The following is an 18,628-nucleotide window of genomic DNA, read 5'->3' as shown; positions in this document are numbered from 1 at the left end:
CAGGCTAGATTTTTTTTGTTCACGTCTTTGGAATGAGACTTGAACATGAGCATCTTGTGAATCAGAAGCAGGAATACTAACCATTGCCGATATGCTGTGTTAACAAAATACTTGGGTGGAAGTGCACAAGGATGAGGTTCCAAAGGCAGCTAAGAAAGTTGGATCTGTATTCTTTGATGTTTAGAATTACAAGAGGTAATCTTATTGAAAAATATAAGATTCTGAGGGGATGTGACAGGATGGATGTCGAGACACTTCCACAGGGAGAGGCTCTAACAAGGGGACTTATTTACAAAATAAGGAGGCAGTGATTTAAAACTAACTGTAGGAACTTTTTCTCGCAGAAGATGGTGCATCTATGGAATTCTGTGCCCTGGAGGGCTGTGAAGGCTCTGTCATTGGGGGTATTTAAAGAGAAAGTGGATAAGTTTTTGAAATATTTGGGAAAATTAAAGGTTATGAAGAACTGACACAGAGGAAGAAGCAAGACCCATGGCAGATCAGCCATGAGCATGGCTGGCAGGCTTAAAGTGCCAGGTGACCTGCTCCCGGTAATTCCTTTTGTTCTTGCAATCTCCTACTAGCAAAAGATAAGAATTGATACCAATTTCCATTTCCAAAGCAGAAATAACATAAGAGAATGTCAAAACAGCAAGATGTTGGAGGGACTCAGCAGGCCTGGCCTGCTGAGTTCCTCCAGCACGTTGTTGTCTTTTCATGTAGATTCCAGCATCCGCAGTCCTTTGTTTCTTTCTTTTCTGTAAGAAAATGTCATAAAGTGCTTCACAAGAATGTTATCAAACTGAGATAGGAGGCATTAAAACAAAATTGCAGCATAAAAGGCCACCATTTGGCACACTGAGTCCATACCAGCTCTTTGCAAGAGCAATCTAGTTAGTCCCAATTCTCCATAAACTTAAAAATTTTTTCCTTTCAGATATTATTCCAGCTCCTTTCGATGGCTATAACAGAATTTGCCTTTGTTGCTACCACTGGCAGTACATTCCAGACTCTAGCCACTCACTGGGGGGGGGAAGCAATCTTCATATCACTTTTGGTTGTTTGACCAATCAGCTTCATTCTATATCCCCAAGCTCCTGACGTTACTATAATTGAGAACGGTTTATCTCCGTCTATATTCCTCTCAATCTGAAATACCAATGTCATATCCCTCACAACTTCCTCTTTTCTGAGGAAAACAATCCCAGCCTCTCCAGACTATCCAAGTATTTGAAATTCCTCATTCCTGGAACCATTCAGGTGAACCTCTTCTGCACTCTAAAACCTTGTTATTTTTCCTAAAAGACTCGCTATGGCGAAACCAGTGTTTTAAGAAGGTTCAAGGCTTCTTTAATCTTCTACTCTGTGCCTCTTATTTCTGAAGCTCAGGATCCCATGTATTTTTTAAACCACTTTCAACAAACTGAGCACATACATTCCCAGATCACCCTGTTCTTGTACCCTGCTTGGAATTATGCCCTCCAGTTTCTATCATCTCCTCTCATTCTTCCTACCAAAACGTTACACTTTGCATTTCTCTATATTAAATGACATCTGCCACCTATCTGCCAATCCACCAACCAGTTTATATCTCCTTGAAGTCCATTACTATCTTCCTCACACCATGCTCCAAGTTTTGTGTCACCTGAAAATTTGGAAATAGTGCCCTGAAAATCCAATACATAATACGAAAAGCAGTGGTCCTTCTGACCTCTGGGAACTTCATCATACACTTCCCTCCAGCTTATTACTAATATCTGTTCCTTAGCCAGATTACTGCCCATGGTTGTACAGCCCCTTTTATTCCATGTCCTTCCATTCTATCACAAACCTATCACGTGGCATCTTATCCAATGCCTTTCAGAAGGCCATGTATATGTTACCACATAAACCCTCCCTGTTACTTCACCAAGATAAAAAAAACTATTGCAATAGATGGACACAATAAGCCAATCTGAGGTTCTTTAATCAATCCACTCTTGCCCACAGTCCTTTAATCAAGTTAACCAGTGTTTCTGAAACTCTCCCCACTGCAAAGATTCAACTGATTTGCCTGTTGTTATTGGGTTTAATCCCCAAAACCTTTTGTGAACAATGGTATAACACTTGCAATTTTCCAGTCCCCTTGCACTACCCCTGAACCTATTGATGTTCATAAGATTACGTCAGAGGTTCTGCAATCTCTCCCTTGCTTACCTCTGCAACTTAATATACATCTAATCAGGACCCAGGTGATTTACCCACTTTAAGCGCAGATAGCCTTTCTAGTACCTCCTCTATCAATTTTTAGCCCATCCAGAATCTCAATTACATCAACCACAGCATATTCCCTCTTGATGAAGATGTAACGTACTCATTTAGTACCTCAACCATGCCCTCTGCTCCTATGAATAAATTTCCTTTTAGGTCTCTGTGTCCCCACCTCTCTTGTTATAACTCTCTGTAAAAATATCTTGGATTCTCTTTCACGTTTGCTGCCTTGCTCTTGTTTTGCCTCTCTTATTTCCATTTTACTTCTAACTTTGAACTTACTGTACGCAGCTTGATTTTGATCTATGAAAATCATAAAACTGCAGTCGCTGGAAAGCTGAAATAAAAACAGAGAATGTTGGTAACATTCATCATGTTGGGCGGCATCCTGATGGTCTTCAACCTGAAACATTGACTCCGATTTTCTTTTCAGATGCTGCTTAATTCTGACACATTAAGAATCTGGCATCTGTCATTTGTTGTGTTTTTCTGTTCTATTTTCCTCTCTATCCGTCTGGTCACCTATGGAGTGCTCTTTAATTTCCCTACCCTTCTCCCTCATGGATTATTAGACTGCACGACCAAAAGTCTGGTCAAAGAGGTGGATTTTAAGGAGGACAGCGTGGAGTTTATACAGGAAAACTAGACTGAAAACATAAATGCAATGGAGGGGTTAAGATGTGGAAGGAAAAAAAGGGACAGACTGAATTAGTAGAGGAACCTTGGAAGGCTATAGGAATTTAAGGAGAAAGGGTGGTAATAAGGCCAGGAAGGGACGTGAACTTGAGACATGAGAACTTGAAACTGAACCAATGCAAGTTAATAAATATAGGAGCGGTGAGTGCACAAAGACTAGACAAGCAATAGTTCTGATTGGGCTTAATTGTGGAAGAAGATGGAAAGAGGGCCAGAGGTGTCTTGTAATGTTCAAATGTGAAAATAACAGGGGAATGCATCATGAACTAAACAGCTCACTATGGTGGTCCAACGACTTCAATACATGGAGTCAGCACTTACCGGAACTCTCTCTGCTGAAGCAGCTGGCTTGCACAAGACAAAACCTGCAGTTCACTCACTGGGATCTGGTCAACCAAGGTACAGATATCTTCCATTACTTGGATCAGTTGGTCGCTGTACCCCATTGAACTACCTGTAAAATAGATAAAGTCAGCATCTCTCTCTCTCTCTCTCTATATACATATATATATATATAGACAACTTTGCAGTTTACATGTTTAGAAATACACCTAATGCACACAAATCACTAGAGCTTCTCTAACTTCCTAAGCAAGTTTGAAGAATATCTACAACATCGTAATGATGACAGGATCCCACAAGAGGTCACCATGCACACATCTTTTAGCTGTTGGTTCTCTTGCCAGTGAAGTTTTATTTCTCATTTGCTGTACATTGAATAAACAAAACAAAAGCAGACCATACAGGCCAACACATTTATTCCAGGGTTAATGCTCCTCACAAGCATCCTCCCATCCTCCTCCATCAAATCTCATCAACATATCCTTCCATAGCACTTACCACCACAAAGAGAAATTGGGATGAAAAACATGGTTAAAGGAAGGTATAATGGAGTTAGGTGAGGTAAGATGAGATGAAGTTTATATGGAGCATGGGCACTAGGATAGAGTAGTTCTGCCAAACTGCCTGTTTCTCTGTGATTCTCATTACTCTCCAACAATACAGCAGTTGTTTCACTTGAATTCTTATTGGATTTGTTAGTAGCAGTCATTAACAGTCATAAATTGCGCACTGTAGTCAAGACCTGGTGCAGTCTCACTGATCCTAGTAAGATGGACTCTCTGTAGCTGTGACACTTTACTCTGCATTCTGTAGGTTTACCTTGTGCTACCTCAGTGCACAGTGTAATGAATTGATCTGCATGAATGGTATGCAAGACAAGTTTTTCACTGTACTTTGGTATAAGTGACAATAATAAACCAATTCAATTTAATGCGATAAAGGAAACAGAATGAGCAAATTTAATCTAGCCTTTTATTCTTATATTATAAATCCTCATGTCCACATTTACAATGGGCAAAGTCTGGGTAAACTGGTTACTGCTCCAGTGACAGGATCAATTAAATACATGTACATAGGAAATCAAGATTGAGAAGGTCTGCAGCAGATATATGCAGACACAAGAGATTCTGCAGATGCTGGAGTCTGGAGCAACACACACAAAATACTAGAGGAATTCAGCAGGTCAGGCAGCATCTATGGAGGGAAATAAACGGTCGACGTTTCGGGTCATCTCGACCTGAAACATCAACAGCAGATATACAGATATTTAATACATTCGTAATTTATATTTATTATTGATAATATGATTACAATTTAAAATGTTTTACTGCTTTAGTGAAACTTACGAGAGAGTTCCAATGGACCAGCAATAGGGTACAACTCTTACCTTTAGCCACTCTATTGTTTGATGGTCCTTTGGTAGGATCCTCACCTTGTGGCTGTGGATTTGTTGGGGAGACAAATCGCTCTCGAGAACACACAGTTTCTGCTGAATCACTGTGGATAGAGATTATCTTAGTAAAAGGATTATATTCAAAGATAAAATCCCTCAGGAAGTGTGCTGCTAACTTGACCAAAGCAGTAAGCTGTCTGTCATGGTTTAATGGTAGCACTCTCACCTCTGAGTCATTGGGTTGTGGGTTCATGCCCCTCTCCAGAGAAATGAATGCATTATTCATGTTGATTGTCCAGGACAGAATGAGAGTTCCATATTTTGCAAAAGGATCAAACCAAGGCCCTGACCGCTCTCCAAAGTGAATTTTAGATATCCCATAATATTGAATGTGAATGATGCTGTATAAATGCAAGTCTCTTTCTTTCTTGCATCCTCCCAAAACCTTCCTAGTTCTATATCACTCATGCAGGAGATCAGGCAGCTAGCCATTAATTACAAGATGGTAGCATTTCCCCTGGGATCCAGCAACATCTCAGAACTTTGCAACATTGAACCAGTTGGAGATTAATCAACACAGTCATGTAAGGGTGCGGTTAAGAGGTATGATAAGGGCTTTATCTTTTGCCTCTGCAATGCCTACCAGCAACACACTGTTGGGGAATTTGTAATCTTGCCATCAGCAGCAGTGCCAATGCTATACCTTGCTCTTACTATCAATGTTAAAATGTTTTTGGTCATGTTGAGTGTTACTGATGGACCATCTACCCAGTAGAAAGCCAATTCCACAATATATTGATGGAACAAGTGCAGTGAGATTTGGCACTCAAACATTGTCCCTCATTTTTCAGTTTTTAAAAATATTTCAGTGCCTGTCCCCTTGTCCTGATCTCATTTATTGTGTCTGGCTCATTTCCCTCTCACTACCACATTGCCCCAACTTCATCCTGTACGTTGCACTCCATAATCCATGCAATCTGGAATTTCCTCTCCGCGTCCTTCCAGCTCCTCAACTTCCAAGAAATTCAGCTCCAATCAATCAATAACTAAACAATATGCTACCTTTGATCTTGAATGCATTTGGTTGCCGTTACAGAGTATTGTTACATTGGATGCTCAGTGGTATTGAACAGGAATCAATTTCAGAAATTTAAGTAAGATTTTGGACTACTGGCCTAAAACTCCCATCTGGGATTCATGGTTAATATTTAGCCCCTTAAACACCCTGGCACACTAGAATAGTAGGCTTGGTTGTTAGCCAAGCAATTTCAGATTTTTAACCTGTGAATCAGTTTAGGATCTAAGAATACCTCAGCACTGAATTAATTCCCAAGATGACAATTGCTCTCTGGGAAATCTCCTGCCCATGTAGTTTACCTGCCAGGGTTTCAAAATATTGCTTGGTATACTGCTAAGCCACAGCTACTGGCAAACCCAGGTAACATTCCCAGTCTGTGGTTTGTTAACTGATCTCAAGCAGCATAGAGCAGACAGAGAACCAATATCTGCTCCAGTAATGCTGAGCTACTGGGGCTCAACATGGGGATGAAGGGGTCAAGGATCAATGTTGGGAGTGGGGGAGAGATGGGGTAATTGAGAAGAACGTGGGGATGTGGGGATAGGGTTAGGTTAGGATTAGTGTAAATTGGTGTTTGTGATGGACAGCACAGATTTAGAAGGCCAAAGGGCCTGTTTCATGGTATAAGCATACACACAGTACTCCATTGTGGCGTAACCAATATTACATAGTTGTACAATAACCTTGCTCTTTTATTCTATTGTACCTACCTCTACTAATTCCTCTGGCAGCTCATTCCATATACCCACTGCCCATGGGTGAAAAACTTGCCCCTCAGGCTGTCTTTGAATCTTTCCTCTCTCACCTATGCCTTCTAGTTTTAGATTCCCCTACCCTGGGAAAAAGACCCTCATGATTTTATATATTTCTAATAAGGTCACATCTCAGCCTCCTGCACTCCAGGGGGGAAAAAAAACAGCCTATTCAGTGTCTCCTTATAACATCCAGTTCCAGTAAAATCCTCGTGAATCTTTTCTGCACCTTTTCCAGCTTAATCACATCCTTCGTACAGGAATTGCACATAATATTCCAAGTGCAGTCTCATCAACATGTTGTACAGCTGCAACATGTCATCCCAACTGTTGTACTCAATGCCCGGACCAATGAAGGTAACATGCCAAATGTCTTCTTCCCCACCAATCTACCTGTGTCTCCACTTTCAGGGAACTAGGTATGTGTATCCCTAGGTCACTCTGATCTACAACACCCTGCAGGGCCCTGCCATTTACTAGGCAAGTCCGGCCCTGGTTTAACTTCCCAAAATGTAACACTTTGCACTTCTGCAAGTTAAATTCCATCTGCCATTCCTTGGCCCACTTTCCCAGTTGATCAAGATCCTGTTGTAATGTGTCCACTATATCACCAATTTTAGCGTCATCCATAAACTTACTATCCATGCCAACTACATTCTTATCCAAATCGTTAATATAGATGACAATCAACAGTGAACCCAGCATCGATCCCTGTGGCACATGACTGGTCACAGATCTCCAATCTGAAAACAACCCTCCACTACCACCCTCTGACTCCTACCACCAAGCCAATTCTGTATCCAATTGGCGTGCTCACCTTGGACATAATACAATCCACCCTCCTAGATCAGCCTACTACGTGTCAAAGGCCTTGCTGAAGTCCGTGTAGACAACTTCTATCGATCAGCCCTTGTCAATACTCTTGTTCCTCTCTTAAAAAAACTCATTCAAATTTGCGAGACATGATTTTCTACCCACAAAGCTATGCTGGCTATCCTAATCAGTCCTTGCCTTTCCAAATGCAGGTAGATTCTGCTTCTCAGAATCCCTTCTGGTAACATTCCCACCACTGAAGTCTTTCCTTACTCTTTTCCAGACCTATTTGAAGCTTATAGAGTTATAGTCTCCATCTCCAAAATGCTCTCCTACTGATATTCCCTAAAATAGGTTCAGAACTACCCCTACACCTCCTCCCTCACCACCATTTAGGGCCCTAAACAGTCCTTCCAGGTAAGGCAGTTCTTCACACACGAATCCATCGGTGTCACTTATTGCATCCAGTGTGGCATCCTCTACATCATGAGACCTGACGCAGATTGGGGGAATCGCTTCATCAAGTGTCTTCACTCCATCCGCTGTACCAGCCATGATCTCCCAGTAGCCAGCTATTTTAATTCTACTTCCTATTCCCACACTGACATGTCTGTCCACAGCTTTCTCTACTGCCAAGTGGAGGCTAGACGCAGATTAGACAAACAGCACCTTATATTCCGACTCTCCAACCTGACAGCGTGAACATCAATTTCTCTAACTTCCAGTAATCACTCCCCTCCATCCCCTTATCCCACCAGCCGCATCACCCCATCTCTTTTCCCTCCCCTGCCCTCTCGATCTGCCCATCACCCACACATTCCTCCCTCCGGTTTCCCTCCTCACCTCCTTCCCTTTATTCCTTGGTCCACTGTACTCTCCCATCAGATTCTATTTTCTTCAGCCCTTTGTCACTTCCATCAATCAACTCTGAGCTTCTTACATCATTCCCACTCTCCCCCTCCCTCACTGCCTATCACGCAGTGATAGTGGGAATGGGAATGATGTAAGATCCCTCTCCTGGATCCACCTATCACCCACCAGCTCTTGCTCCACCCCTTCCCTTCACACTAATGCAATTCCAGTTAATATTGGGGAAGTTGAAATCCCCATCAAGTATAACCCTATTATTCTTACTCCTCTCTGTAATTTGCCTGTATAATTGAACTTGTAGGACTAAGCAAGACTGAGAGTGTGCCAGGAAGCTAAATTAACAACCACAGTTCACACAAGGTGTGTCCAATGCACCAGACCCAGCAGCAGCTTGGGAATATGCACAATATTTGCTGAGTCAGTGCTGTGAGTTCAATGTCAGTGTCAGTGCCCTGAGACTGAGCTCCTCATCAACACTCTACAGCAAAACTGAAAGGAAAAGGGAGCCACCGAATCCTGGAGCTTATTCCTCCATTCAAAGAGATGATGGCAGAGATGCTAAATTGCTGGGAGTTACTCCCAGTGCCCTACCCAGCATTCCTTCCTCAAATGGCATTGCTGCTCGTGGAATCTTGCTGTGTGCTGGTTATACGGCTCTACTTCGTTAGGAGTTTGAGGAGATTTGGTATGTCACCAAAGACTCTTACAAATTTCTACAGATGTACAGTGGAGAGCATTCTGACTGGTTGCATCACCACCTGATAAGGAGGCTCCAATGTGCAGGATCAAAAGAGGCTGCAGAGGGTTACAGACTCAGCCAACTCCCATCATTGACACAACCCTCCTGCCATCGAGGACGTCTTCAAGAGACAATGCCTTAAGGTGAGAGTATCCATCATTAAGGACCCTCATCATTCGGGACATGCCCTCTTCATGGTACTATCAGAGTACCATGAAGAGGATGTACAGGAGCCTGAAGACCCACACTCAACGTTTCAGGAACAGTTCTTCCCCTCCGCCATCAGATTTCTGAATGGTCCATGAACCCATGAACACTACCTTGTTATTACTCTCTTGCACTATTTATTTAATTTTGTATGTTTTGTTTTAATGTCTTGCACTGTACTGCTGCTGCAAAACAATAAATTCCATGACATATGTCAGTGATAATAAATCTGATTCTGATAACAATTACCAGCAAGTCCAGGAGACGTGGAGGAGGCTCCATTTATTCCTGCCCTAAGAGATGCATGGACCCCTGCCCTAAATTACCGCAGTCTGGGTGACTATGTTCATAAAACAATTCGTTGTACAATGCAGCACTTTTATACTGCAATTCAAAATAACAATTAATTTTTTTATGTTGTCAGCACTGCTTCCTAACAACATAATTCCTCAGTGAGCAGTGACAGTAAACCAAGTTCACCAGAAATGAAAGATGGGATAAACGGGAATGACAAATTCATAATTTTTAGGAAGACTTGATTATGAAATTCATAACAACAAGTGATAATGTAGATTAGAAAATTAAAATCGGAGATAAATATTGGCAGTGGTTTCACTGAAGTGGAACATTCCACGGGATGTCCAATGACTGAACTCCAACTTCAGCTCAAATATCATTCGCTATACACACAGTAGGCGTTGAACTCAAACTACACTGGAGGACAACTGGGGCCTCCGTGAATGGCAAGGCCTACAGTGCATCATCTTAAAGAGTGAGAGGAAGACAGAGAAAGAAATCAGATTAATTTGAGTTAAATCGGAATAGATTAAGAGAAAAAAAAGACATCAAAAAGCAAAAGTTTAAAAAAAACTCTCAGTAACAATTTAATACCCGCAGGAAAGACAGTCTGCAATTTCAATTGTTCCTTTTTCAGATTGGTTCACAGGTGCATTAGATTTACAACTAATATTAAAATATTAGCAACATTTTAAGATTCAAGGGGAAGGGTAGAACAAAGCCTTGACTTTCAAAAGACTAATTGTAGGCCATCAAGAAACTTGTGCGAGAAAGCAGTGAAGTGTGAATTGTCACAAGTTACTGAATACAAGTGAGTGCTCTTATGCATTAGAGTCAAATTCTGGCCTATTAAATTTCTATCTTTTGTTACTCAAGAACATCTTGCCATGGAAAGTGATGGCGTTAAACACTCCCCTTACAATCTGCACTGTAAAATAGAATTGTTTATACAGGCAAACCTGAGACACTTGAAGAAGTATGGCAAAGACGTCTGATCACTTTCAGGGGATGGTGGAATACAATCAACTTCACAATCCTCACTCTCCAGGTGATCTACGTTTCCACTCTCTGTGTAGATGGTATCAAGTTGTGGCTGGCTGCTCAGAAGGCTGTCAGCATCTGTAAGGTCAACTACATGAATCACAAAAAATTACCGTTAAAGCCAAGCAATTAGGAAGATGGATGGCCTTATTGCAAGAGGGCTAGAGTGGAGGAGCAAAGTGATTGCAAAGGGCTTTAAGACCACACCTGGAGAACTGTGTGCAGTTCTGAGCTCCAAGGGAAGGATACATTTGCTTTGGAGAAGGTGCGATGTGAATTCCATAGACTGATTCCTGGGATAATAGGGTTGTTCTGTAAATGAGAACTTGGGCATGATGGACTGACAATTGTTGGATTTTAGGAGATGCAAGGTACTGGTGAGAACTGAAAAAAAAATTCTTCACTCAAAGAGTTGTAAATCTTTACGCCAGAAGGCTGTGGACACTCAGTTATTGAGCCTACTCAAGGCTAAGATGAATAGGTGTTGGATACGGAGATCAGGCAGGAAATGAATGGGCAATCACTATGTTTGTTACCAGGGTAGGCTCAAGGGAGTGGTATTGTTGCAGATGGGGGTGTCATGTGCCTCGTCGTCTTATTTCTTTCAGCCCTGAGTCACAATTGATCAATAAAAAAAGTAATGTGGAATTCCAGAGGTGTGGTGAGAGTGACTGTCCTCAACATCAGTGCAGCATTCCACCGTGTGGTATCAAGGCACCCTAGTAAAAATCAAGTCAATGGGCATCAATAGGGTAAACACTCCAATGGCTGGAATATCACACAAAGGAGATGGTTGTGGTCAATATCCCAGCCCCAGGGCATCATTACAGGAGTTCCTCAGGGTTGTGTCCTAGGCTCAACCATATTCAATGACCTTGATTTCATCATGAGATCAGAGGTAGGGATGCTCACTGACGACTGCACAATGCTCAATTCCACTTGCTTCGCCTCAGCAAATGAAGCAGCCATTGCCTGCATGCAGCAAAATCTAGACAATAATCAGACTTGGCCTGATAAATGACAAGTAACATTCATACCACCAAAGTGCCAGACCACTTCTATCAAGAGAGCATTTAACCATGTACCCTTGACATTTAATGACATTACTATTACCAAGAACTCACCATCAATATCCTGGAGTCACCACTGACAAGCCACATCATACCATAGTTACAAGAGAAGGTCAGAATCTGAGTTCCTGTGGCAAGTCATTCACCTCCTCCTGATATCCTAGGGCCTCTAACCCTTCACTACAGCCTCCTTGAACACATTCATTAATTTCAGACAAATCATAACAAAACTAATGCTCCTTACTTTTTACTTCTGCATCCTCCTTCCCATTGCCAACTGAGTCATCATCACTCAAGATGATGCTTGGAACTGAAGAACTTTTCTTCTCTAGAGCAAAAGACCTAATGGAATCTTCACCCTCACAGTGGGGAACATCCTGTGAACTGACCAGGCAAATTTCAAGGTCGTTAACTTGATTTGACTTTGTACAGCATTGACTTGGAGATTGGACAGTTGTACTGCTCTTGGCCAGAGAAGTCACATTCTGTTCCCCATTGACATGCTTCACATTAAAATCACCTCCACTTAGGGCTTTGGACGAAGTAAATCCACTTGTGTTTAAACGCTTCACTTTATTAGGTTCATGTGCTGGCAGCTCAGTGCCAGAAGACGAACTCAGTTTCAAACCACTTTTTTCTTTCTTCGGGGTTTCAAAGTCATCCAGATCATCCCAGTCCTCCAGGCTGATAATGGAGCCAAATGACTGATCTGGATCAAGCTTCTTGGAAATAGGGCCAGCTGTTGCAGTTTGCCTCAGAGATGGTGATCCAACCAAAGGAGCAGCAAATTGTGGTGTTGAATCCAATTGCTTGGCAGCATGTTCAAGAAGATTATTGACTTTGAGCAGCTTATCACTAGGTTTTGGTGAGTGTGGAGTCAATTCAAGTTTATTCAGGGTTGCTTGCTTGAAAACATTCACATCCCTGTCTTTCAGAGCACCAGTACAGGTTAATCTCTGCAGACTGGGAGTTCCAACGGTGCCTGGAGGAACCTTCTTGAACGTGAATGCCCTGTTAATGAAGAATTAGATTTAAATGTTAGTATGTTTGGAGACATGGTCCTGTTTTATGGCAAGTTAGGAAAGAATACTTGTGAAGGATAAATCAGGAATTTCATAGAGGATAGTCAAATGTAAATACTGCTTCAAAATAAATACTGATATTTTTTAACTACATACCCTTGTTTGCTTTTCCCCAGTGAAAGTTTATTTTGGACTCCTTTCTCTGAGTGTAGCTCCAGCTGTTTCTGGAGGTTGTTCTGTGGTAAGCAAGTCATTCTGCAGAACAAACCAAAATACAATAAGTATAACTCTTGTGTTATATTTTTAGAGGTTGGCTTAGTTTACATTCAGGTAATCACTAACAGGTATCTGTCGCTGTTGCTAACCGATGATCTACAACAGGATGCACCAACTTGATCCACGCAATTGGCTTTCTACCACTTTCCAAACACTGTGCTTGCTTAGTTTGATTGACACTGTGAATTCCATAGGTTCAGCTCTATACAGCTACATGTGTTTTGAGTTCAAGGCCCACTCCAGTGGTTGGATCACATAACTCGGGATGACACGAGTAGTACTGAGGAAGTGCATCATTTAAAATTGTGAATTAACTGTCACGTATCTTATATACAGCAAGAGATCCCTTAGCAGTTTTTCCAAGGACGATGGACTGCCCCAGTGCCTGCAATAATACTACCATTTCAGGAGTTCTCTGTGTGAAAATTCTAATGTTTATTACAGTACAACTGAATCTCCACTTAAAAAAAAATCCATAAAGCACTTGAGGATTCTTAATGTATGAGGAGTGCTTGTGGCTCTGGCCTGTACTTGATGAAGTACAGAAGGACGAGGGGGGATCTCATTGAAGTGTACCGAATATGGAAAGGCCTAAATAAAGTGGATGTGGAGAGGATATTTCCATTAGTAGGAGAGTCTAGGATCCGAGGACACAGCCTCGAAATAAAGGGACGTCCCTTTAAAACAGAGGAGGAGGAATTTCTTCAGCCGGAGGGTGGTGAATCTGTGGAATTTGCTACCACAGAGGGCTGTGGAGGCCAAGTCATTGGGTGTATTTAAGGCAGAGATTGATAGGTTCTTGGTTGGTTAAGGGTTATGGGGAGAAGGCAGGAGAATGGGGTTGAGGAAAAAATAAATCAGCCATGATTGAATGGTGGAACAGACTCAGTGGGCCAAATTGCCTAATTCTGCTTCTATATCTTATATCCTGAGGTGATGTAAAGGACTTAAAAGTAAATGGGGAGGTTTTGGGGATAATCTGCATTATAGTAGAGGTGGTGCCGGATATCTTAAAATGTATGAAGGCAGACAAATCTCCAGGGCCTGACCAGCTTCATCCAAGAACACTGTGGGAGGTTTAAGAAGAAATTGCAGGATCCCTGGGTGAGATATTTGCATCGTAGAACTCTGGCTAGACCACAATTGGAGTATTGTGTTCAGTTCTGCTCGCCTCATTATAGGAAGGACACTGAAGCTTTAAGAGGGCGCAGAGGAGATTTACCAGGATGCTGCCCGGATTGGAGAACATGCCTTATGAGGATAGGTTGAGTGAGAGAGGGCTTTTCTCTTTGGAGAGATGGAGGATGAAAGGTGACTTGATAGAGGTGTACAAGATGATAAGAGGCATAGATTGAGTGGACAGTAAGATGGCTAACACAAGGGGACATAATTTTGTGATTGGAGGGAAGTATAAGGGTGATGTCAGAGATAACTTTTTTTTTTACAGAGAGTGGTGGGTGTGTGGAACCCACTGCCGGCAGAGGTTGTGGGGGCAGATACATTAGGGGCAGTTAAGAAACTCTTAGATAGCCACATGAATGATAGAGAAATGGAGGGCTACGTAGGAGGGAAGGGTTAGATAGATATTAGAGCAGGATAAAATGTCAGCACAACATCGTGGGCCGAAGGGCCTGTACCGTGCTGTAATGTCCTATCATCATTAGCCGCAGGTGAGGTGACAGTAGACTGGAGGATAGCAAATGCTGTGCCTTTATTTAAGAATGGCAGCAAAGAAAAACCTGGGAACCATAGACCAGTAAGCCTAACATCTGCGGTAGGGAAGTTACTGGAGAGGATTCTAAGGGATAAGATATGCACGCATCTGGAAAGACAAGGGTTGATTAGGGATAATCAGCATGGCTTTATGTGCAGGAGATCACGTCTTATGAACTTGATTGAATTTTTTGATGATGTGACCAAGAAAGGTGATGTGGGCAGGGTGGTAGACTGGTTTAATACGGACTTCAGTAAGGCCTCTGATAAGGTTCCACATGGTGGGCTGCTCTGGAAGGTTAGATCGCATGGAATCCAGGGAGAGCTGGCTAACCGGATACACAATTGGCTTGAAGAAAGAAAGCAGAGGGTAATGGTGGAAGGTTGTTTCTTGGACTGGAGGCCTTTGACTAGTGGTGTGCCTCAGGGGTCAGTGCTGGGCCCATTGCTGTTTGTCATCTAAATCAATGATCTGGATAAGAATGTACAAGGCATGGTTCGTAAGTTTGCAGATGACACTAAAATAGATAGTATGGTGGACAATGAAGAAGGTTATCAAAAATTACAGGGGGATCTCGATCAGTTGAGTGAGTGGGCCGAGGAATGGCAAATGGAGTTTAATTCAGATAAGTGCGAGGTGTTGCATTTTGGAAAGTCAAATCCACTCTTTGGAAAGGGTGCAGAAAAGATTTACAAGGATGTTGCCAGGATTTGAGGGACTGAGTTATAGGGAGAGGTTAGACAGGCTAGGACTTTATTCCTTAAAGCGTAGCAAATAGAAGTGTATAAAATCATAAGGGGCATAGATAGGGTGAATGCACTTAGACTTTTTCCCAGGGTTGGGGTATCAAGAACTATAGGGCATAGGTTTAAGGTGAGAGGGGAGAGATTTAATAGGAACTTGAGAGGCAACTTTTTTTTTACACCAAGGGTGGTATCTATGTGGAATGAGCTGCCAGAGGAACTGGTTGAGGCAAGTGCAATAACAACTTTTAAAAGACAGTTGGACAGGAACATGGACTGGAAACGTTCAGAAGGTTATGGGACAAACACTGGCAAATAGGACGAGCTTGGATCGGGCACCTTGGTCAGCAAGGACCAGTTGGGCCGAAGGGCCTGCTTCCATGCTGTATGACTCTATGAACATTATAGAAATACAAGTGCTTTTTTTTCCTCCACATAAGACAGAATGTAGCCCTGAAAATTATTCTCTCCTGCCTATTCAATTCCCTTTCAAAAGTTACGACTGACTCAGCTTTTCTTCACATCACCCGTTTCTTTTGCTTATCACTTTAAACCTCTGCTAGCCCCATCCTTGAACCATCTGTTAAAACGACAGCTTGTCTCTAGTTTCCCTCTTTAAACCTGTCATGATCTTATACACCTTTGTTATATTTCGTCTCGACCTTTGCTCCAGGGAAAGGAAGCCAAAAACTAGAGGCATATGTTTAAGATGAGAGGGGAAAGATTTAAAAGGGGCCTGAGGGGCAATTTCCTCACGCATAGGGTGGTGGGTATATGGAGCGAGTTGCCAGAGGAAGTACTTGAGGCAAGTACAATTACAACAGTTAAGAGACAATTGGAAAGGGTTAGAGGGATATGGGTATTGAATGGTTCCCTTATACAATGAGAGGGACTATGACTTCACGATCTACCTTGTTGTGACCTTGCACCTTATTGCACTGCACTTTCTCTGGAGCTGTGACACTTTACTCTGTACTGTTATTGTTTTTACCTGTACTACCTCAATGCACTCTGTACTAACCCAACATAACTGCACTGTGTAATGAATTGACCTGTACGATCGGTATGCAAGACAAGTTTTTCACTGTACCTCGGTACAAGTGACAATAATAAACCAATACCAAATGTTCACCAAGATCAGCATGGACGAGTTGGGCCGAATGGAGTTTCCGTGCTGTATGACTCTAACAATCCTTGCTTCATATATTAATCTATCAGGACGTTTCTATCATTTATCTCTGTGGCAATATAGTGGGAGGAAGTGTCAATGGCCGGTTCCCCTCGCCTTAAGATGGCTTCAGGAGGTTTGCGCTCTTCCTCTGCTGAATGAGGACAGGCTGCAGCCGGCCGTCGCGGCAGGAGCTGACTGACCGGCCAAGGCCTGCTTCTGTTAACCGTACAGAGTGCAGTCACCCTCCCTGCTCGCCCAGGCCCTATGGGGAGCCTCGGCCTCGGCCGACGCCGTCCGCAGGCTGAAGGGAGCGGCCGGGATCAGACCCTGCCTCCACTCCTCATCCCGACCCGGCCGGGGCCGCCTTAAGCGCCCCACACACACCCTCCCGAGCCGTCGGCAGCCCCGCTCACCTGCTCCCGGGCTAGGGCTAAGCCCGAGGCCGGGTTCTCGGTGCCCGCCACCCTGCGGGGTGCCCGCTCCCGGCTTCAAATTCCCGCGCCCGCCGCCGTCTCCAGGAAGTGCGTCACTCCCGGGCCGGGCTGGGCCGGGCCGGGCTGGGTCGGGCCGGCGGCGCCACGGTCGGGAGAAGCCGCGCAAAGCTCGGACAACCTGCCGCTGATGTAAGTTGTGAAGTCGGCAGCTCCAGGAAGACGTTTGCCAAAGTGCTGCCACTGTTGTGACGGTAGCAGTGGGTTGCTTTCGCCAGTTTGTGCACGGCGAGCTCCCACAAACGCCACGTCCCAGTCCAGGTGAAGGGTCTGGGTCCTCTCCCTCCCTGGAGGCTGCCTGACCGACCTGCTGAGTCCCTCCAGCACTGTTTGTGCATTGATCCCAGATAATGTGTCCCAGGGATGTTGATGGAGGGATAAGTATTAGCCTGGCCACAGAGAGACTCCCTACATGTTTCAAGTCTACTATTGAGGGCAGCTTAATTTGAATTAATCTCTTTGTATAACATCAAAAAAACAAAGTTACCTCGGTACGTGTGACAATAATAATCCAATTTAATATATCGTCTGAAAGACAGCATCTCTCCCCCAGTACTTCACTGATGGTGTCAGCCAGGATTGTTATGGCTAGTGCTTTGAAGTAGGGGCTAGACAATTTTTACAACTCCCAGTTATATACCAAGTCATGGCTGACACTGGGGGGTGGATAAAAACAATTCAAGTTAAAGTTATTAACTAAAGATTGAATGCTGTTGTAGTTTTTCAATAAAAGTTTCATACATAGGCAAAATGCAGTTTCTAGAAATGCATCCTCATAAAAGCTCATTTTAAATCTTTCTGGACAAAAGTAGGAACTTAATTGTGATTTTTTTTGATATACTGAAGTGCAGATTGTTAGACTTATGGAGTCATACAGCACAAAAACAGACCCTTCGGCCCAACTCATTCATGCCGACCAAGATGCCCATCTAAGCTAGTCCCATTTGCCTGCATTTGACCCATATCCCATTAAACTATTCCTATCCTTGTACTTATCCAAATGTCTTTTAAATGTTGTTACTGTACCTGCCGCCATCACTTCCACTGACAGCTCGTTCCACATATGCACCAAAAAGTTGCTCCTGGTAGTTAGCTGCATCGAGAAAATCCATTGTAAACTGATGAAACATTTGAAGTTCAATAGAAAGTAAATGTGATTGGAGAATCCCAAGAAATGGAAGAAAAGTCAATAAAGTAATGGAAAGAAAACATTTGCATTGATCTAATATTTTTCAAATCAGGATGGGAAAAGGCACTTCACTAATAAACAACTTTTTCTTGAAATGTGCTCATTGTTCTTATGCAACAAAACCTGATAGTCACACAGATCATATATAAACAGATCAAAGTCCAGTTAATCGGTTCCGATGGTGTCAGTTAAAGGATAAATGTTGGTTCAAACGGCAGAACTTCTCTCTTCTTCAGATACTACCCCTTTAAATAGTTTGCCTCCTTAAGTAGGTATACAGATGCTTAATTAATGTTTCTTTCAAAAATTAGCAACTCTACCAAATCAGCACTCCCAAAGTACTGCACTGAAGTCTAAGTGCACAATATGTGTCCAGAGACATAAGACTGGGAATGAAATGACCCTCTGAAGCAAAGGCAAGAGAGTTCCCACTGAGGTAAGATTGGTAACTGACCAAGTTGATGCCTTTCAGTG

At 42.9% G+C, this 18,628-nt stretch overlaps 1 protein-coding gene across 2 annotated transcripts in view; it reads right to left on the bottom strand.

Moving 5' to 3' along the window:
• The window catches only part of blm (BLM RecQ like helicase), a 53,918-nt gene extending 36,599 nt beyond the window's left edge, over window positions 1-17,319 (bottom strand). The window contains exons 1-6 of one of the 2 annotated variants that reach the window (XM_052040448.1): window positions 16,888-17,319; window positions 12,727-12,825; window positions 11,793-12,559; window positions 10,397-10,568; window positions 4,676-4,785; window positions 3,268-3,400 (exon numbers count right to left, since the gene is read on the bottom strand). In XM_052040448.1, coding sequence (XP_051896408.1) covers window positions 3,268-3,400; window positions 4,676-4,785; window positions 10,397-10,568; window positions 11,793-12,559; window positions 12,727-12,824 — 1,280 coding nt within the window. In that variant the 5' untranslated portion in view covers window position 12,825; window positions 16,888-17,319. The remainder of the gene's footprint in view (window positions 1-3,267; window positions 3,401-4,675; window positions 4,786-10,396; window positions 10,569-11,792; window positions 12,560-12,726; window positions 12,826-16,887) is intronic. The other variant, XM_052040450.1, reaches the window with a different exon arrangement.
• Window positions 17,320-18,628: the final 1,309 nt, after the last annotated feature.

The sequence above is a fragment of the Pristis pectinata genome, chromosome 28 (assembly GCF_009764475.1).
Source record: "Pristis pectinata isolate sPriPec2 chromosome 28, sPriPec2.1.pri, whole genome shotgun sequence".
Lineage (NCBI taxonomy): Eukaryota > Metazoa > Chordata > Chondrichthyes > Rhinopristiformes > Pristidae > Pristis > Pristis pectinata.
Note: the sequence above shows the minus strand (reverse complement) of the source record. Positions and strands in the feature narration are given on the sequence as shown.